A 22,218-nucleotide genomic window follows, 5' to 3' on the forward strand; every position below is an offset into this window, starting at 1 on the left:
TGTGGTCTTATGTACTTACCAAAAAAAAGGTTACATATTACAGCTTTAATTTTATAAAATTATTATGCGGTTACCATTTTTTCTTCTACAGTATATTGTTTTTTGTCTAAACTGTAATGTGCATGTCTTCAGCTGGACCCGTATTTCTAATCAAAGTCAGTTTGTGATGCTTCTCTCTAGCCTTCTAATATAAATCAGTACTACATGTATGAACAGTTGAAACATTTATATTATGTAATATTGTATTATAATACAAATTTGTTTAGCTTAAATAAGTGTTTTACACTAATTGATTTCCGATGAAAATAAAGTAGTACAGAAGAAAGTCAGCCTTAAGCTGATTGCTTTGTTGATGTTGTAATATGAACTTTCTCAATAGGGCCATTCGTACCATTGTGTTGAGCAGCTTTCCTGAGAAACAGACCAAACCTGGACCACATCAGCTGAATATGTAAGGAAGGAATGACAGGGGTGGCAGTTTTTGTGTTGTGTTCTGTTGAATTTGTTCTAATTTTGTTGTGTGTCCTCTAGGATGAATCTGGTCCAGCAGGAAAAGGAACTCACAGAGAACATACTGAGTGTGGTATGACTGAAACTTGCTTGTAGCTGTCTGCAGTGTTTTTATATACTGATATCTCTTTGCTCTTACTCTGGGTAATAAAAGAAGACGTTCACACAGGCTGTGTTACTACAGCACCAATATAACAGCAATATTTAGTGCAACAGATTAACAGCAAAGGAAACGTGGCGACTTCCATTTGTTTGCATAGACAAACATAGGGTTCATACGGTCATGAAAAACCTGGAAAGGTCATGGAATTTTAAAATGGCAATTTCCAGGCCTGGAAAAGTTTTGGAAAAGTCATGGAAATTAGTTTTAAAATATTTATATAATAGAATATATGTTTAAGTGATAATATTGGTTGAACAAACTACAATACTTAACTTTCAATCAATCCATTTCGACTGCGCCATTTCTATCAGGTTTCGTTTTACAGCGTTGAGCATTATAACCAATCAAACATGTTTCCATTGAGCTTGAGTGTGATGGCCAATCACAGGCGTTAAGATTAGTCATCGCTGAAACGAAGAGTTTTGTTCAAGTGCTCGTGCTATCTGATATAATTCTGACTGAAACTTGCGAATTCATAAAACAGCAAAATGCAGATTTGTTGTTGCAGTGTAGTCAGCTTCTGGGATTTTAACGGGAGTGTTTGTGAAAGTGCCTAAACTCACACTAGACCCAAGTTATGGACAGCCTCACGATCATTCCTGGCACTTCCTGGCAGTTCATGCTTTTATTTGGCGTGCTCTTTATACGCAAAAGTAATCTTTTACTTTCATCTGGTACGCAAAATTTACTCTCTGGGTAGAATTGTGTGGGTGTGTATGTGCGTATCATATGTACTCAAAAAAAAAGCCTGCTTGTAAAAGGTCATTAAAAGGTACAAGGGCACGCAAAATGAAAGCTTGGACTCGTGCTATAGATACGCAGTACCAGAAGATTGGGCTCGATCTGTCACATTCTCTGCTCCCTTTCTGTATACAGTTTATTCCAGTTAATATCATTTATTCATCATGCTTATAAGATTGTGTAGTCTGCATTTTTGAATGCGTAAAAAGCATTACATTAATTCATAAATTGTTAGATCGTTTTATCTGTGTAGTCAGAATATGACGTGCAGTTTCCCCAAACACAAAAATATTTTTATTAATCTATGTTAATAATCAGTAGGCCTATTACAATATCAAGAGCATTAAATTACAATAATGGCCCTGTAATGAGTTCCTGTTAACTTTATAATTGAGTAACATTAAAAAAATAAACATTTATGCTATTTCAAATGCAGCTTCTATTCCACCTTTGCAGTGTAAAGATGGCTTTTGTTAATGATACGATTTTATTGGTAGGCCCTAACAGTCTATATAGTATTCTGATTGATTTAAGTAATTGGTTAAATTTAAGTATTTGACATAAAAGACAACACAGGTAATCATAACAATTGCACTTATGTAAAAGAAAATGCCCTTGGAAATCAATTGCAAGGAGAAGTTAATGGAAAAGTTAATTTCTGCCCCTGGCATGGGGTAACGTCTGGCAGTTACAGTTTGTACTTGGGTGTAAATTGCAGAAATGAAAAAATAAACTTGACTGTTTTGGGGGAATTCAAATAGGGATGTTATCTTGTTGATGATTGATGGTTATCCAGTGAGATTAATGGTAAATAGGAGGCAAATCTGTATTAAAATCTTCTTAGTTACCAAATTTTGTATTCCAAAAGTTGGTCTCTGGAACTGCCACCTTGTAAAGTTACTGGACACACACTTTTATTCACTTCACATTGTTGCCTCCCATTGATGTATTTTAATCTCTTGTGACAGTGGAGTTCTGAGGGTCAGACAGTATTTTATCTAATGGCTCGTTTCCACTGAGCAGTACAGTACGGTACGGTACAGTACGGTACGGTTCGGGTCTGTTAACCATGATCTGGCTAGCGTTTCCACTGCCAACAGTACCCTTACTTGATAGGCGTGGTGTTTCGATCGACGTAATTTTCGCGCGAAGAAGAACATAGTAAACTACAATGGATGACATACAGCAGATCTTGTTCTTGCTCCTCGACATGTTTGTCACAAGAAGACAAGCGCCGACATTAGGCTTTTCTCAATATTAAGTACGCAAAGTTTGTACTTGCCATGTGCGACTCACTCCTACATGCACATGGTACAGCGCGTTCTTAAAAGCGTCACTCAGCTCGCTGTGCTACTCCGGTTATCTCTGTTACTCTGTATGTACAAATTTAAGCAACAATAAAACGAAATATGTTATAAAACACTACTCTGCCTCTTTTCGTTTTCATTTAAATAAATTAAACATTATAGGGACACAAATGTGGTTCATGCGCAACGCATATTGATTATTCACTGCACGTTATACGTTATTCTATTTATAACAAAACGATTTAAAACACAACCCTAACGTTACCTCTTTTCGTTTAAATAATAAAAAAAATTACACATTACAGGCAATATATGCATTTGTACAAATGTTGCAATAAACATCAGTGATAATCTTGTAATAAGAAAATGACAAGAAACCATATTTCTTTTTGTAAAATTTCAGTTTTATCAATAATAGCCAATATAAAAGTTTAAGTAAAAGGTACAAGAAGCTATACAATAAGAAATAAAGCAAACAATTCAGTCAAATGTCCAAATGCTGCGCTAGTCTAACATTACAACAGTAAAGTTAAATACAAATAACCTATAATATGAAACTAAACTTAGCCCTCAGTCAAAACGATTGACAGGGAACGAATTATATATTCACGAGACCAAAGATCGCCCGTTAGGTCTGCACAAGACGAATTATATCTCATGTTTAACCACTACCGTCGGAGTCATCGGCGAACGTCAGAAGAACTAACTTAGCCGAGGAAAGGCTCATCCAGCCGGGAAACATGAGCGCCGAGCGCCCGCTGATCGCATGGATCTCACAACCGGGGAAAAACAAATCATCTTTATAAATAAACCACAGATTAGAGCTTTAAACAACTACATTCTCGCCTGAAAAACTCTTAAAATTACATTTCGTGACACAGTAACAGTATATTATATTAAACTGTATATAAAAAAATGGCGCTTCTTATGTTGTCATTCCCCTCGTAGCACGCGCAAGTGACGATTCTCTGTCAACCAATCAACGTCCTGCAGTGAGTCTAGCTCCACCTTTTAGTACCGTACCACTGTGCTAGGTACCCCAACGGAAGGGTACCCAAAAAGTGGTACGGTACGGTTCGGCTTTTTGGTACCATTCTCAACTTTTGGCAGTGGAAACGCAAATAAAAGGGTACCGACCCGTACCGTACCGTACCGTACCGCTCGGTGGAAACGCGCCATAATTGTCTCACTGGTGTGTCAGTGTTATTAAAAAAAAATGTTTATTTTGTATTAACCCACATAGCTTGTTATTAATTAGTTAAGATATGCTGTAATTTGAAATTTGATCAAATTTGAATTTCTTATCTTACATGTATACACAGACGTTTCATGGAACATTAGGTCATGAATATTTGCCTCAAAAGTCATGGAAAAGCCATGGAAATTTATTTGTAGAAATGTGTACGAACTAGAGATGCACCGATTACAATTTTCTTTCCGATTTTTCATTGAGTTTGACCTGCCGATACCGATTTTAAGATACCGATACCGACACAAAAGATGAAGCGTTAGTTTTACTCCAGAGAATCACAGTAAGAGCTGAATAAACACAGTATAATAAGTGAGCATTAAAGTCTTGTCCATAAACTCTCTCTCTCTCCCTTTCATTATCATGGAACATACACAGCGAAGTACACAAAACACTCGTTACAACTAACAGTAAACAAATATATACACACCTTTTCAGTGGGTGCTTAATAAACTGGTAAACCTTATATCCGTAAAACGACTCCATGAAGTGTCATAAAGTGCGCGCTCTCACTTTCATTTCTGCCGTGGTCAGTAACGTTAGTCCTGTCGCTCTGAAGACCGTAAGCTGGATCACAAACAGTACAGATCCATCCTCGAGTAACAACGAGAGTAAATGAAGACTGCTATGTTCATTCTTACATCCAACAACAAAAAACCTCAATCGCTTAGGAGACATTCTTGTCTACAGCTGCTCAAGCGTCGAAACAATGGCGGACTCTGTGTCCAGCTCACTCAGGGTGGGTCTATGCTCAAACTGTAGTGTCAATCAACAGTCGTGGGAGGGGCCTGTGCAAAGTGACGTCACATTGCCCCAAATCTGAGAACAGCTTGTTCTGAGACAGTGCTTATGATTTATGGGGATTATAAAAAAAGCACTGGGTGGATTTTTATCATTATAAGGGTGGTTGTGTACACACACTGCCAACACACATTTATGTTCAAACACCATGTAAAAGTGAATTTTGCATAATAGGTGCCCTTTAATTGAGCGTGAGCAGCAGCAAAAATAGACTCGGCGCCGAAACCCGCGCTTCACTGCTGCTCAGCTCACGCGACGCTCCTGCTCGCGGTGTGAATGCACTCATTGATTAACATGCACGGCGGAAAAAATATGCGCTGCTCATGCACCGCTCACGCTTGCGGTGTGAAACGGCCGTAATTCACGAGGTTTCCTATTGCGTTCTGTTTGCATGTGTGATGCTGATGTTGCGAGATGTTAATCATGCCGGGTGCATTTGACCAGCATAAAATCGGCATATGTCAGACTAACCGGCCGGTCGCATGGCCGCATTCACCTGCAACATGGCCGATCACGTGAAAATCGGCCAATTCCGGTCACCAGACGATCAATCGGTGCATCTCTAGTACGAACCCTGCCACAATAAAGCAATAGCAGACAGTAGCGAGAATGCATTGTGTATTCTTCAAAATGCCACTTTCTTTCTCAAAGAAAGCTCATCATAGCCCTGTCACTTGTTTAACGCTCTGCTTTTCAGCTCAGAGAACAGGCCACAGACTCTATCATGGTGTTAGAAAGAGCCCTGAACATTAAAAAAGACTTCTACATCCACACTCTTCGTACCCTTGACCTGCTAGCTGCTGATCCCAGTACAGCCAATGGAGAGACTGAGTCCTCCACCGCAGGACTGCACATTAGCGCTGATCACCTGCACTGTCAGGTGTGTCCTACAGAGAATATAAAGGTGCCCATTCATCATGTATAGATATGTTCTGTTATTAAAAGTGAACAATGTTCATATCTGTCTGACAGGTGCATTACGATTTAGGAGGCATTTACTTTCAGCAAGGCTGTTCTGAGACGTTAGTGTATGAGAAAGCCAGAGAACACTTCAGAATGGCACGAGAACTTTTCACAAAGGTGAGACATAATCAAAGTTATTTGGTTCAAAATTTAATCAGGTTCATGACATAACTGAAATGCATTCAAGATTGTACTAATCTGTTGAGGTAATCAACACACATTTCTGAATCATGACTTTCTTTATTCATTTTGTTGTGTTTGATGGCAGCTGGATTTCTCTGCAGCTCTCTGTTGTTTGGATGAGCAGCGGTTGGCTGGATACTGGAGCGCCTGCAGAACTCTGACCGGAACCTCAGACCCCAACGAGAGCCAACACACCCCGTATGGCCAGATCAGCGGCTTCATGAGGAACCACAATTATGGGGTCAGCAAGAACTCTCAATGCACTGTGCCATTAAATATCTTGAGATGAACAGAGTACCATGGTACTCTTATTGATTAAAAACCCTTAAAGGGATACTTCACCTCTGGAAAGATGAATGTGTATTTAAATTGGGTCATTTATGTAGTAGAAATGTGAAATTCTTTTTGAATTTGGAGCCTTCTAGAATGAGAAAAGCCAGAAAATGTATTTTTGGCTCATGTCGATGAAAGACAACAACTCCCAGAATCCACTTGCTTCGCTGCCCTAGGAGGCCACTCCCAAGCCACACCTACCGGTTAGAGAGCAGTTACACAACAAAGCTAAGCTACTAGTGAGTCTCCGTGACACAAACCCTTTCTTATACTGTCTATGCAAAAACCCCAGTCTGCCCGGGTTTTTGAGAGCGCACAAAATGGGATTCGGCTTTTGCGTTCTACAGTCGCCATTCATCATGTTTACTGTGGCGAGCAGGACGAGGCTAGGGTGTTTACTGATGCAGACGCCCCACCAGTCTCGTATCTCTCACGGAGGAGCGGGTGTTTTCTTAGCAATGGTAAAACGCACATCAACCGATCACTTGTTTAGCGTTCATGTAAACACTACATTCAGATTCACCAATCGGAATGAATTCAGTTAGATTGATTTAAACAAAAGGTGTGCGTGTAAACAATGAATGGCGACCGCTAGGCTTGGGCGATATGCTCCATTTTCATATCGTCTTATTGTCAGCCTGTGAGATCGGCGATACACGATATTATCGTGAGGGGGGCGGGGCTTACTTATTTGATTATTAACTTGCTCTGTAAATTATTAAATTTACTCATCAATTTGCTTGTTTTATTACTTCGTTTTAAATATGAGAATTTTTTTTCTATTTTGCTAGCAAAGGTGGAGTGTTTATTAATAGGCTAAATCAGGTTATTTCCCGGTATAGTGAGGTAAAAAAAGATCCTAATCGTCAGCGGGAAATTTACGGACACACATTATCCTCTCATGCCGTTACAGATGCAGCATTTTGCCTGTAGGCTACTTCTGCACGAGATGAGAACACGTTTTAATTTCTTGGGTCAAAAAAAAGTGTTGGAGTCTGCGATATATGTCCTCCTACCAGTGCTCTCTCTGTCTGGATGCACTTCACTTATGCGCACCGCACTTCAATAAGCCCAAATAACGCGGGTTTTAAATGCCGGGAGAAATCAGAGGCAAAAATCTAAAAGTCGATCGGTTATACTTAAACCTATGACTTGACTCTGATAAAGGAAAACGGGTTAATGCGTTTACATGACCACATGCATTGTCAGTTTATTCAGCATAATCGAGTTAATAACGTGCATGTAAACGCGCTCATTCCCTGAAAATGAAATCAGAAACGAACTGAGCTTTCACTGCATTAACGGCGCGTTCTCTCAGAGACGACGGTGGACATAACGGTACAGCAACTATCAATTTACTGCCTTATTATTTCTCTTGTGGACTTACATTATTGACAGTGAAAAAATTTGAAGAATATTTCTTGTTAAACAAGTTTGAAGTTGCTTGTGATTTTCACAGATGGCAGAGTTTCACAGATATGCTTCGTGAACTAAAGACTTTTAGGCCTAGGCGGCCTATATAATTTTATTGATATTATTATAATTAATATTTTGTAATTGTATTGTTTTTAGTGTTATTAGTGTCATTAAATATTTTGTTAATGTGCTATGGAAACAAAATACTGACGAACAACGATGCCGCGTCTTCATCTTGGCTCTGTATAAGAATGATGCGTCTGTTAAAACAAGCACTCTTGACAATTTGTGAATGGATCACCTTGCAATTCAATTTCGTTGTGGGATGTAGTTTTTTTAGTCTGTTTTAAAAACATTTTCTTTGAGGAGTCCTCATATACGCGCGCGTCGGTGATGTCGCAAGTGTGGTTATGTGGTGATGTCGTTATAAATGTAGGCAAGGCAAATATAATTGTAGTTCCTAATTAATTGAATAACTATACTAGCTTCATAATAATAATAATAATAATAATAATGATTTAATACATTAATGGGAAAACAAGCCAATTATCGTATTGATATCGTCAAAGGCATCTGCCATCGGCGATATCTCTGTCTATCGTCGATACACGATACTATCGTCTATCGGCACAACCCTAGCGACCGCAGAAAGCAAAAGCTGAATCCCGGACATTTTGGACGATCTCGACAGCCGGACATGTCCGGGAAAAAGAGGATGGTAACCCCTACTACTCAGCTTTCTCCACAGAATAAGAACCCGTTAGCTTAGCTTCCAAAGAAAGATGGCTGACACTATATGTACATTCTGTGAGTGAGATCCCACCCTCTATGGGGCGGGTTGAAAACATGCGGGACAGCCCCTACTACTGGCTGTAGTCTCTAGCCTCTGGCCAAAAAATCCTCCGATGACGCAAAATGAAGATTTTTGCGTCATCGGAGGATTTTTTACAGACAAAAAAATACATAAATCTCTCGTCTCAGGGGGATATGAGGGAGGAAAGCATGGTAATTTGAAAATACTACAGGTTTTCTACTGATACAAAGCTTAATGCTAAATCCTGAAGCATCCCTTTAATGATCACATGACAAAAGTTAAAACCAGGGTTGTGGACTCGAGTCGCATGACTTAAACTTGACTTGAGTCCCAAATGTGATGACTTGTGACTTGAGTCGACATAATCAAAAGAATGTTGCTAAATTGTGGGACGTGTTTGATAATTAAAAGCACAATAATCCATGCATGAGACGCTGTTTCCAACTTCAAGGCCGCTTTCTGTGTGTATGCTCCGAAACGGACCACAACTAGACAAGCAAATTATACTTGATTTTATAATTTTCATCAAGAAATTATACTTGAAAAATATGTCAAAATGGCCGGCTTGAAGAGTATTCACTTAAACACAGTTTGTCTTAAATGGGCGTAAATATTTGGGAGAAAATATGTATATTGATAGATCTGCATTCGGTCTTAAACTCGCAGCAGCAGTCAAGTGAATCAAACAACAAAAGGCAAAGAGAAAATTACTCACAGCTCTTCAATGAATAACTTTAGATTTAATAATAGATTAATTAAAGATTTAATTAATAAATCTATTAATTTATACTGTGAAAAAGAATGACATTAAGACATGATTCTATTATATTGTGCGCGTATAGATAGGCTACCTCGTCTCTGTAACAGTTTTTTTTCTTTCGACTGCACGACTATCTGAGGTAGCATTCAGGTGCAGTTGTGTGCACAGCACGATGGATCGGCAACAGGGTGTTTCACATTGCATGACTTTACAATAAGAAGAATCACAGACAACTCTGTCTGGTCTGCAAACTACGTTTCACAACCAAACACACACAGAAGTGAACGCTTCGTCAATTCTCTCAGAATCGCGTCTTTGATAATGCACACTGCGTGATTGTCACTCGCGTGAACGAGCACTGATTTGCCTTCAATTTCGGGCACTTGTCTTGGATTTTGCAAAATTGGTCGAAGTGTTAAAATCGTGTAGTGTGAATTCTGCATAAGACACTGTCAGAATTTTTTTTTTGGCAGGGCATAAGCAACAGTGAGTGGCCACTTTCTACAGGAAAGTTTTGCCCACTTCCTTCACTTTCCTACATATTCCATAGCCAAAAGCAAACAAATGGGCCTAGTATTCAGGTCATTTCATTTTTTTTTTTACCGCAGTAGTACATGCACAGTACAGTAAAACTACCACGTCTTTGTCACAAAATAAACGTTTGTAACTCCGTAGAAAAAAAGCATGTCCAATGTCAACATAGCCAAAATGAATTCACAATAGGCCCAAGTACTAAATACTGTTGCAAATTAAATACTCAAACTATAAAGTTAGAACAAAGCCTTGTAGAAAGAATCTCTCACGTGGCACGTCTATTCATTGTCTATTTACGTCTATTCATTGTCTACTCAATTAGAAGTTCTGGAAGCTCATAATTCATGTCTGAAGAGACTCGTGTGAAATCATACAGGAGAGAAGCCAGTCAGTTGAGTTTGTGGCAAAACCAGTGCTTGCATATTGTTGTCTTTTAATCACTTGATAATTCATACTCATAAAGTAAAACTGAAATGACATTCATTACAAGATTATTAGTTAAAACTTTTAAAAATGCATCAAGCAAACACGAGGAGAGTTCTCCACATGAAAGACCCACTACTGGCAGATCAACGTGCATCTACATTTCTCTCCGTTACAGTAGGAAATTAAATTAAAGTGAACGTGGAGGATTTTAATTGGTGACAGGATGCACATAATAACTAAGCGACAGAGCGATAATGTAACAGTCACAGCCTGTTACAAGGCAGGCCATCTTTTTCTGGGGGCTATGTTCATCCTAGCCACTAGGGGTCACTAGTAGCACTCCATGTTTAGATTTAAAAGGGGAAGTAGCAGAAAGAGAATTATACCCAGTGTGATTTGCCACATGCTGTTGACCGCTGTCTTTGAAAAATCCTGATTTGGGAAACTGTTTGTTTGCTGCCCAAATAGGATTTTTGTGCTATTATGTTACTACTGAATTACTTACCAGAGGACCTATTTCAGATTCCCTTTGGAGGCAGAAATGCCATTAGCCAAGGAAGGACATTTGTGTGACCACTTAAAAACTACAGACAAGTCTGGTCTCATTCCGAGGAAATTGACTTTTGACGTCCAGCTTATCTATCATTAACTATCATTAATGACTTGAGCCCTATTCGGACGGGACTAGTTTAACATGGAGAGGTGGGGTAAAGTAATTATTATCAGAGCTTCTCAGTGATTTTAGTCATGTCCAAATGTGCTATCTCAGTAATCATTACAGACAATGTCAGTAAAGATTACGGCAACTTTTACTTTCTGTAAAAAGGTCCGGATTGTGATTTGTATAGTCACAGCGTGTACAAATAACAAGGTCACATGAGACACAGCCATCTTCTAACCGTATACATACTGGGAACTATATTCACAGAAGGTGAAGCACTGCTACTTCTGCGGAGTGATTTGCTCGCAGCACCTGAGAAGACCCGTAGTACCCAGAGTGTTGTTATTTGTACACGCTGTGACTATACAAATCACAACATAGGAAATAGGAAAATGTTGGCGTTATTTTGTCACGTTATTTTGGGAGCAGTAGGCTAGATGGAGCCGTTTACCTCCAGTATTTGTGCTAAGCTAGCGGTGGGTGCGTCAGACAGAGTTACGGCACGAACGGAGATGAGAAGGTTATGTATGGACTTATCTAACTCTGGGGTATACGGGTGAATAAGTTAAAGTCCCAAAAACTCGGCTTGTTCCTTTACGGAAAGTCATTGAGGCCCATCCAGGACTTAGCATGTTACTAGCATGTCTTGTCAAATTGCTAGCATTTTTCAGCACATTGCTAGTATGTTTTAGTGTGTTTTACATACTAATAAAATAAAATGTTTGATCAGAGCAACTGAGAAAACCTCTCAATTTACTGCCAAAGACTTGCAAGATGACCTGATGAAAAGAGGAAAAATCATTTCAAGGCAGATTATAAGAAAAACACTAAAATGGAATTACTGAATGGAATGCCAGTCTTGACCAAGAAGAACATAAAAGGCTGACTTGAATATGCTAAAATTCATTTGGATTCTGGAATTTTTTTTAATGGAGTGATGTGACCAAACTGGAACTTTTTTTAGCCCATGTATCAGCGATTATGTCTGGTGCAAAAAAGGCAAAGCTGAAGCTGAGCAGAGGTCAATCATGGAGGTGGTCCAGTCTTGTTATGGGGATGCTTTGCTTGTTGCAGGAAGTGGAAATCTTGACTGTATGAAGTACTTAATAAATTCTTTGAAATATCAAGCCATTTTGGCAAAGATGGTGATGCCTTGGGTGCAGAGACTGAAGCTTGATGATCAATGGACTTTCCTGCAGGTTAGCCATCCCAAAGTGTACATCCAAATCTACTTAAGCTTGATTCAGAAATCAGTTGTAAAATGTTCTTGAGTGGCCTGTACAGTCTTCAGATTTAAATCTCATTGAAAATATTTGGTGGAATTTGAAGAAAGCAGTTTTAATGTGAAAACCAAAGATTATCAGTGATCTGGAAAATATTTAAGTGAGGAATGGCCTAGATTGCAGTAGAGAGGTGACAGAATCTTCTAAGCACTTACAGGCAGCGTATAATGAAGGTTATAAAGAATAAAATATTCTGCAAAAACTTTACATTCTCAGTCAGAATCACTCAAATGTGTATTAATAAACATTCTATAATAGTTTACTGATGCCTTTGTTGAATTGTTTTCGTATAATTTTGTTCTCGGCAGAAAGGGGTTCAATAGGGGTTCAATAATTGTGATTGCAACTGTATAGTTGAATCCAGGAGAAAATTTAGCATTTGTTTTTCCACTGGAGTTTGCCAGGACTGTGCAGTTGTTGAAATGTGAATTTTTTGATTTGTATATTAGTAACTTTTATCTCTGTTTTGTGTCTTTTTGCTGTAGGCGCTGATCGAGGCCTTTATCACGGACAATGTTGCACTCAGTCTACCCAACAGCTTCAGACATTCAATTCAGCTAGAGCTGTTGCACAAGCTTCAACAAGGGTGAGACATGGCTTGATGCTTTTTTAAATGCTTAATGGATAATTATATGTGTATTTAGGGTTCAAAATGACTTTTTGGACAGCACCTGAGACTGTTAATAACATCTGAAATGTTCAGAGCCACATTTTTTGGTTTGCATAAAAAAATTCAGCAGTGGCGTCTAACAGCCACTTCCACTTGCCAATTTGGTGGGTTTCAGAGTGAAGTGCAACGCTTACATTTTTTACATGTGAAAGTTACACGTTTCAGAGTGGCTTTGTTCACACTAAATGCTGCTCCACATGAACTCAGTTGTGCTGTTTGTTTGGGTATCCAATAACATGCATCACAGCCGAACTAAAATGTAATTTCCCAACAACAAAATTGTGGCCAGTGAACTTTGGAAAACCACTAGCCACAGTGGCTGGTGAGCAAAAAAGTTAATGTCAAGCCATAGCAGTACCAGTCAAAAGTTTGAAAACATTACAATTTTAATGTTTTTCAAAGAAGTCTCTTATGCTCATCAACCCTGAATTTATTTGACCAAAAATACAGAAAAAAACAGTAATATTTTAAATATTATTACAATTTAAAATAATGGTTTTGTTTTACATTTATTCATTTTACATTTATTCATTTTAGCTGACGCTTTTATCCAAAGCGACTTACAATTGCTATATATGTCAGAGGTCGTACGCCTCTGGAGCAACTAGGGGTTAAGTGTCTTGCTCAGGGACACATTGGTGTCTTACAGTGGATTCGAACCCGGGTCTCTCACACCAAAGGCATGTGTCTTATCCATTGCGCCATCACCACCCCATAATATACTTTAAAATTTAATTTATTTCTGTGATGCAAAGCTGAATTTTCAGCATCATTACTCCAGTCTTAAGTGTCACATGATCCTTCAGAAATCATTCTAATATGCTGATTTGATACTCAGTTATTATCAATGTTGAAAACAGTTGTGTTGCTTAATATTTTTTTGGAACCTGTGATACTTTTTTCAGGATTCATACATGAATAAAGTTAAAAAGAACAGCATTCATAAAAGTGATAGTAAGGATTTATATTGTTAGAAAATATTTCTATCACTTGTTTATTTTGTGATTTATTAAATCAATTTAACACATTTAATGACTGAATAAAATGAATAAAAGTATTAATTTCTTTCAAAAACTGACCCCAAACCTTTCAACAGGAATTAATTTTGTTACAAAATATTTCTATTTTTAATAAATGCTGTTCTTTTTTTAAAAACCTATTCATCAAAGAATCCTAAAAAACAGTATCACAGGTTCTAAAAAAATATTAAGCAGCACAACTGTTTCCAACATTGATAGTAAATCAGCATATTAGAACGATTTCTGAAGGATCATGTGACTCTAAAGACTGGAGTAAGGATGCTGAAAATTCAGCTTTGCATCACCGAAAGGAATTATATTTGAAAGTGTGTTAAAATAGAAAACAATTATTTTAAATTGTAATATTTCACAATATTACTGTTTTTTCTGTATTTTTGATCAAATAAATGCAGGCTTGATGAGCATAAGAGACTTCTTTCAAAAACATAAAAATAGTAATGTTTCCAAACTTTTGACGGGTACTGTGTGATCTATCTGCACAATCACACAAAATTGTAATGAGGGTAAGAAGAGGAATGTATCACAACACAGTGCGTGTGTTGAGTTTGAATTTAATTATCTGTCCAATGGACTACTTGCACTGAGCTTTGTGATGCATTTCAGTTTTGAAATGGTACAACTTGTTTATTTCCGCTTATGTATATTTTCAGTGTCCTGTAGTCACGTAGTTCAAGGGTTCACAAACTTTTCCATTCCAGAATCCACCTAGACAAGTATAATCTTGTTCTCTTTGGTTGTACCCACCAAAATAATTTAAACACATGAATATGGCGTGGGCGTGAATTACATGAGTTTAATTGCAATACAAACTTAAATGTTGATAACGATTAAAATAGCATCGTGTTGTTCAGCGCAGGAAACGCTTTCGTGCTCGTGTGTGTATACATGTGAAATACTTTATTCATAAATATTTTCCCTATGTGTTGGTAGGTAGCCACAAGCATGCAAGGGAACGCAAACAACCCACTCTTACAATGACCGTATCTCTGAAAGACAACAGCACTGAGTTGAACAGACGACAGAGATGAATGCGTTTACCAAAAGCATTGTATGTAGATTGTAGAACCATTGCCACCAATGGTCTCTACGATCAACTCGGCTCACGATACTTTTGGGAAACGCAGCCCAGACCTGAATCAGCCTTTTGTGACATTTGAATTATCCAGTGTAATTTGATCTCATGCAGAATACAGTGCAGTCATTAGAGGGTATGAGTTTCTTCTCGTTAATAATGCGCACCGAACCGCTTAATGAACCGAGACGCTGAAATTATCACAAGTCGCATGCTCCATGAATTTATTAAATATTTTAATCACTATTCTGTGTCAGTTTTCACCGTCAATCATTTGCCCAAAATTCTTATTTAATATTCAAAGTAGTTGACTGTCATTCTTCTCTACGCTGTGTGCATTACTGTTTAATTAATCATGCTAATTTTCAACACTTGTCCATGGGAGGATATACCTTTTATCAGTCGAATTCATTTAAAAATATTAACTGAACAGGTATGAAATATGATCAGTAAGAGAAAAACACCATTAATGAGAAGACGAGCACTGGACTGCTTTAGGTTAGTAGGGAAATATGCAGTATGTATTTATAATTCAGAATGCTCAGTTGGAAAGAAAAAATATTTATAGGAACATTTCAGCAGGTTCAAGATTATTCATGTTAACGCAGAGAACAGCCATAAAACGTAGGTATAATCTGCATTCTCATGTATGTAGGTGCGCTGTCACCAGAAACACCTGAGTTGTAACAAGTAGAATGCGGTAGTAGTTGTGCAAGTAGTCCATTTGACAATTATTTTACTTGAAAGGTTTATATGTAACTGTTAAAAAACCAATTGTCAATTCTGGGCCATTTTAAATACCAGGTTAACAGAATCCTGGGTTATCCTGTTTCACACACACTTGGGGTTAACAATTAATGCTGGGGATTCGTAAGCTGACTTTTCACAGTGTACAACATTCCTAACGTTCTTATTTGCATATTTGTGGTGTCGGTGTCATTGATTAGACCGCAGCACGTTACCTGTTTGCATAAAGGCTCTAGCATTGCGCATCCTCATATTATACATATTTTATACTACACTGTCAAGTTTTTCCTGATAATATTTTTTGGAAAACCGTCTCCATACCAGTGTGATGACTTGTTGGTGTTCAATGGCCAGAGGGGAACTTGCCCCCCGACTGAGCCTGGTTTCTCCCCAGGTTTTTTTCTCTCCATTATGTCACCTGATGGAGTTTTGGTTCCTTGTCATTGTCGCCTTTGGCTTTTGGCTTGCTTAGTTGGGGACACTTAATAGTCAACAATATTATTGATCTGCCTGCATTTACCACCATTATATGAGAACTGAACTGAGCCGGACGATGACATCACTGTTTTCTCTAGAGCGGCTATAGCCTATATATAAATGAACTAAATTAATAACTTTTTTTACAACAAAAATGAACCATTACTGAACTTACTGAAGCTGGACTATGACGCTATTTTCTTCTAGATCTGCTGAACAGCAGAAACAAAATTTGTTGCATTATTTTACTGTTATCACTGTAAAGCTGCTTTGAAACAATCTGTATTGTAAAAAGAGCTATATAAATAAAGGTAAGGTGATTTGATTTGACTTGACCATTTTACATTTTCCCTCTCAAATGCCAGGGTTAAGCGCAGTGTGAAAAGCCCTTTAGATAAGTAGTCCCACCTAAAAGATCAAATACCATTTATTTTTTACTAAGGAACTTGTGTAAAAGCTTCATATTTTTGTTTATAAACTCACCCGAATGTCTTGCCCCATAGATTTCCATAATAAGTGGTTTACTATTGTTAGATTTTGGTGTATTTGGCCGAGCAGTCGTTTGGGTGGCTCGCCAATGTATTAGATTTCTCCAATATATAAAATAAGTAAGCTTGACCAGAGTTCTTGTGGGGAGAAGAATTTATTGAAGGTTTGTAGTGTAGCAGTCCTTCAGCAGCGATGTTAGCATGTTGCCCTTCAACAATCTTAACCCAAAGTTCTGTCTGTATGACTGAACTTTATACATGAAGACAAAAGGGCTACAAACAAAGGAAAACTGTTAGGGCCTCCCACAGGAGATCGATCTAACTTGCTAATCCACTCTGAGCAATGCTGATTCTTTTTATTCATTCACACCAATCAGTTTCTATGGGCCATACATCTGAATGGGCCATTCATCTGTATGGGCCATTTGACACACACCTTTGCAGACACAGACAGAGTGGATTACATCTGATACACAGTCACAATGTAAATGAATCTGATGACTGAAAATACAAAATCTATCACTATAAACACAATTTGTTTAGTTAAGCCATGATAAATGACATTCCACAAAGTTTGAGCTTGTTATATTTAAGCTTAGAATATTCCTTTAATGTGCATTTGTGTTTATGTGACAGGGACAGGGCTCTGGAGGAAGTATGTCATAAACTGTGTGTGTGTAATGCAGTAAGAGATGCATTGGAGGGTGGTGTCCCTTGTGTGTCCTTCCATCAGCTGCTTCTCAAACCCAGTGAAAACACTATCAGCTTTCTGCTGGAGGTATAAACCCTGCTGCATCACTGAATCATACACATCGCACACTCCATTCTCTTAATTTACTACGTTCTCACTCTAAACTGATCTAGTTCACCTGGTCTTTTTTTTAAATGAAATGCTCTTTTACGCTCATGTCTCCAGGTGTGTACAAGGTCATTGGATAAGGAGCACCTGTCAGAAACGAGCAAGAGAAAAATGGCTCTTTTCATCAAGTGAGCACCTTTACATAGTTTTAAAGACTATTTTCATCTAGCCAGACTTTTGAAAATGCATTTTCAAGTTTTTTTTTTCCTGCATTTTGTTTGGTTTCACGTGGTTTTTAAGGGTGGATTTGTTTAAAGTGGGTTTTACTTCAATAATATTTTTTTTCACTTTGTCACTACTATATTTCATTTTAAATGTTCCTATTTTGTTACAATTACACAAATATTCCGTCTCTCTGTTAATTTGAGCTTTGTGCTTGCCTGTTTTTCAGAGATTTTAGATTTTCTTTCTTGTTTTCATTGTAGGACTGTTTGTGACCGGTTGGAGGATGTTTCTCTGGCCTTCATGGTGTCCTCTCATAAACTCTTCAATGAACTTCTTCAAGATGAGGAGAAGAAGATCCTGATAGAGCAGATGAGGAAGAGCTCAGTCACAGTCAACCTCAGTGCCAAATCACTGCCCTCATTCTACGATATACCTGGTACATCCTGACGGACAGATATTTAATCGTGACAATATGAATTTTTTTATATTATGATATGAGGAGCTTTACTTGCTTTTGGTTGTGGTGTGCTATATATGTCTTGTTCTCAACAGTGTCTGCCAGTGTGAATATCAGCCAGCTTGAACAGCAGCTCATTCTGTCATTGGATGCTCGACATATCCGACAAATCCTCATTGAGCTGCATGGGATGGCCGAGCGACCCTTCTGGAGGGTTAACAATAAGGTCAGGTCTTGTCAACCGATTCGCAAACCAAAAATGCTTGTCATAAAGCAATTTACATTTAAAAAAATAATAAATTATAATTGTTGACATTGTGAAATAAACAAGTTAGTTTACAGTTATATGCTTTTTTTCTGTAGTGGGAGATTCCTGTTGACTATGTAAACGTCATACTAGCAATAAAAGACAACCTGACAAGAGACCTGGTGTACATCCTCATGGCCAAAGGTCTACACTGCATCAGTATAAAGGTGTGTATCTGTACAAAACTCACTTTAAAACCATTCAGCATGTTTACATGCACACCAGAAAACCAGCTTCTTAACCCTTGTGCGTCAATTTTAAAAAGTTACTCAGAGGTCCTTAGAGGACTAAATGTCCATGTCAGAACACTGTCATAAAAATGTTAATGCTCCCGACCACTATAGGGCTCTCTGAGTAAGGTAAAATTAGTTTTCCTTGCCACTGTTCTATAGAGTCGGCAGTCTTACAAAGATATCAACACCACAATTAGTTTTAACAGTATGTAACCATTGTATATCGACATGAAATATTAATTCAAAATCACCTACGTGCATAGGCACACTTCAGTTATCCAGTCATGTGATTCCAAATGCCACGTTTTTGTTACTCATTTTGAAAACTGAGGTAGTTTAATTAAGATTAATTAATCTGGGATTTAACCCAAACAGGAAATATTTCTTAGTGACTTAGCCTTTTTTGTCTCTTTGGGTGTTGCAGGATTTTGTGCATGCTCGTCAGCTGTTCACAGCGTGCCTGGAGCTGGTGACGGAGTTTTCTCCTAAACTGCGTCAGGTCATGCTCAATGAGCTACTGCTGATGGAGGTTAGAGCACACGAGGCGAGTGCTGTCGAAGGCAATATGGAGAGGCCTCCATCCGACCTGGTCAGCAGGGTCCGCGGATATCTGGAGATGAGGATACATGGTATTACATCTACTGTTACAAGGTCTCTTACTGTGCGTTCACACCGCCGCTGGCGAGAGCGACAAAATTTGCTCTTGCCGCCCTGCCAACGACGCCGTGGAAAGATTCGTGGACGCTCTGACATAGATCGAATGCTTGTTTTTTTTATAAAAATTTATTTAAAGGGGCCGCAAAGCAAACAAGCATGTCGATCGTTATTTTTGCAGACTGACCAAGTAGGGTACAAGTTAACCTCATGGAATCTTTTAAATGTGAAAGTAAGAAATTGATCGATGGAAAGAACTTAACAATTATAGTGACATGTTTGCTAATGAAATAAGCCAATTAAAAGCCATTTGTGTGGTGTGGCTTATGTTCATGGTTAAGTGCTAATCTAATTTGCATTCCCGCTGAAAAACAAGCGTTCTAGCATGAAAATCTTGCCTATAAATAGTGTTGCGCGCCTTCTTATCAAATCAAATGATCAACCTCTCCTCTATTTTGCATGGGAACTAATGTGGTCGGAACCAAAGTTTACAGGACTGTGTTCCCTGGAATCCTCTCAAACGGAGCACTTCTACATTCCGATTGGTTGCCGCCGAACCGCGTCATAGCTCATTACCATAAAGTTGACTTGACTTCAACTTCTCCACACCTCTCTCACCGTCCTAGATGCGCCGCGCCACCCTCGCCGGAGCCCCCCGCTGGCTCACATTGAAAATGAATGACTTCCGGCCACTTTGATGCTCTCGCCGGCGGCGGTGTGAACACACGGTTAACAGGAGGTCTTTGAACTGAACAAGAGCAAGGTCTTTTACACTCACTTCTGGCAATGTAAAGAAACTATTAAGGGCAATAAATTAATCTGACCGTATACTGTAGATGGGTCAATGACGTGGCGTGTCAATTCTGGTGTCCAAAGCATATTCATAATATTAAAAATCTATACATTTTTAAATGCACTTCATAAGTGACTCAACTTCCCCCTCTTTAATTACTCATGTGAGAATTTATTATAAATAATTAATCTTTAAGGAACTATTGAGCTCAAAAGTCCTAAAATGTCATTCCGGGTAACTGTCCCGGCTTAAAATCTGAATACAAAAATACAACAAAAATGTATAAAATATAAATAAAAGTATTTAAAATCTACTTGGGCATAATTGTATTGATGTATTCAACAATGCCTACAAATATAGTGTATACTAAGCTTATTTAAATTTTTATGACAGAAAGACTTTTGTCTCCAAATTGTGATTTCGCTAATGTCAGTCCTGGATAACAGACATCAACGACCATTTTATACCATAATGCATTTTGGTATGTCATGTGACATAATATTGTATCAAAAAGAAGACCCTGAAGAAGCACCAGAACATGTGCAAAGGTCAGGAAGCGTCTCTTAAAATGTTGATATTTTGACCTTTTCAGTCACTGGTGCACTTTGTAGCAATATCATGTGTCCTTTTGGATAACACTAATAAAACATTCATAATGTTTTTATATTAAAAAACTATCTATTTGATCTAAAAGATTACCTTAAGCGATGATAGCTAAATTGTAGTTTTCCATAGGTGGTTAAGTTAGTGCCTGATTATAAAGAAAAATATTTGTTTTGTCATTCCTGGATAACAAAAAAACTCTGTTAGCCAGGACATGTCATCCGTTATCCAGAATGACATATGCATAAAAATCTAGTTTTTAATTAACATTTGTAAACTTTTAGGCATGGTTATTATAGTTATATTATTAAAATTAACATTATTTACATAATTGTATGTTTTTTGCCATATTTTTGCTGTCATTCAACTTGATTTCATATGATTCAATGAGTCACCATGGGTCTTTATCATTAAATTGAATTTTGTAATGTTAATGGTCAAATCATGAATAATGTAATCAAATTAATTAATTATCAACATTTTATTAAAGCTTTAGTATAGCTTCTGGTGTTTTAAGGTCAATTCTGTCCTACCAGATGCCTCTGTCTAATAAAGAGAGGCAGAGACGGTTCAGAGCCAGGATAAATGTAGATGCAGAAGCTAAGGCTGAGTATCTTGGACAAAAGAGAGCAAGGTATTATAGTGATGACTCAGTGGAGTGATAATGTATCAGTAACAAGCAAACTTGAAATATTAATTGAAATAGGTTCACACTCCTATAAACATTCCTATAATCTAAACGCGTAGCATGTGCACGCCATCAGCGTTCTCACAGGTTTGCGTTTTTAAAGTTTGCGCAGAAAGAACTTAACGGTTTTCTGTTAGAATGGTGTCGTGTTAGCGGCCCTTAAGTTAATAACTAATGATCGTTGCGACGGAAGTGAATCAATCAAAACTAACTTTAGCTGGACAATAACTTTATTCTAGAGCTGCTGTAAAGCCAAAACAATCTCTGTTACTTTAATTTCCTATTATCACTGTAAAGCTGCTTTGGAACAATCTACATTGTTAAAACGCTGTATAAATGAAGATGAATTGACTTGACTCATTTGCAATAAGCCTAAGGGCCGTATCTTACACCCAGCGCAATTGACTTTGTACAGCGACGCATGCATCATTCCTATTTCTCACCCGCGCACAGCGGACTTTTCCCTCCACAGACGCACATCGGTAAATTAGGGAATGAACTTGCACTCCCGGGGGCAGTTCAGCGAAAAGAGGAGGCATGTTCCGGTGCAAACGTTCCCTGGTGCTATTTTGCAGTTTCAGAAAACAATTCCGCCACTGACCAGGAGAAACCTAGTTTAAAGTCAGTGGCGCGTTATTCAGATGCTATTTTAAGGGCGCATACTTGACCATAATGTAGCGTGAGCACAACGCACACACACTTTGATTCTCTCATCTACACACAGACGCTAGCAGTTCACATTTTTGCAAACCATACATTATTACAAGCAAAAATATTCCACACGAGAGAAATCATTGTTGTGTTCATAGATGTGAAAAAAT

General features: G+C 38.0%; 1 protein-coding gene across 3 annotated transcripts in view; it reads left to right on the plus strand.

Moving 5' to 3' along the window:
• The window catches only part of ints8 (integrator complex subunit 8), a 48,147-nt gene that overhangs the window by 10,299 nt on the left and 15,630 nt on the right, over window positions 1–22,218 (plus strand). For all 3 annotated transcript variants that reach the window (XM_084131497.1, XM_084131496.1, XM_084131495.1), the window contains 12 exons: window positions 380–451; window positions 532–583; window positions 5,469–5,651; window positions 5,744–5,851; window positions 6,003–6,158; window positions 12,630–12,730; window positions 17,275–17,416; window positions 17,555–17,625; window positions 17,923–18,098; window positions 18,215–18,345; window positions 18,483–18,593; window positions 19,084–19,288. In XM_084131497.1, coding sequence (XP_083987623.1) covers window positions 380–451; window positions 532–583; window positions 5,469–5,651; window positions 5,744–5,851; window positions 6,003–6,158; window positions 12,630–12,730; window positions 17,275–17,416; window positions 17,555–17,625; window positions 17,923–18,098; window positions 18,215–18,345; window positions 18,483–18,593; window positions 19,084–19,288 — 1,508 coding nt within the window. The remainder of the gene's footprint in view (window positions 1–379; window positions 452–531; window positions 584–5,468; window positions 5,652–5,743; window positions 5,852–6,002; window positions 6,159–12,629; window positions 12,731–17,274; window positions 17,417–17,554; window positions 17,626–17,922; window positions 18,099–18,214; window positions 18,346–18,482; window positions 18,594–19,083; window positions 19,289–22,218) is intronic.

Source organism: Abramis brama (assembly GCF_963993115.1).
Source record: "Abramis brama genome assembly, chromosome: 12".
NCBI classification, from domain to species: Eukaryota; Metazoa; Chordata; class Actinopteri; order Cypriniformes; family Leuciscidae; genus Abramis; species Abramis brama.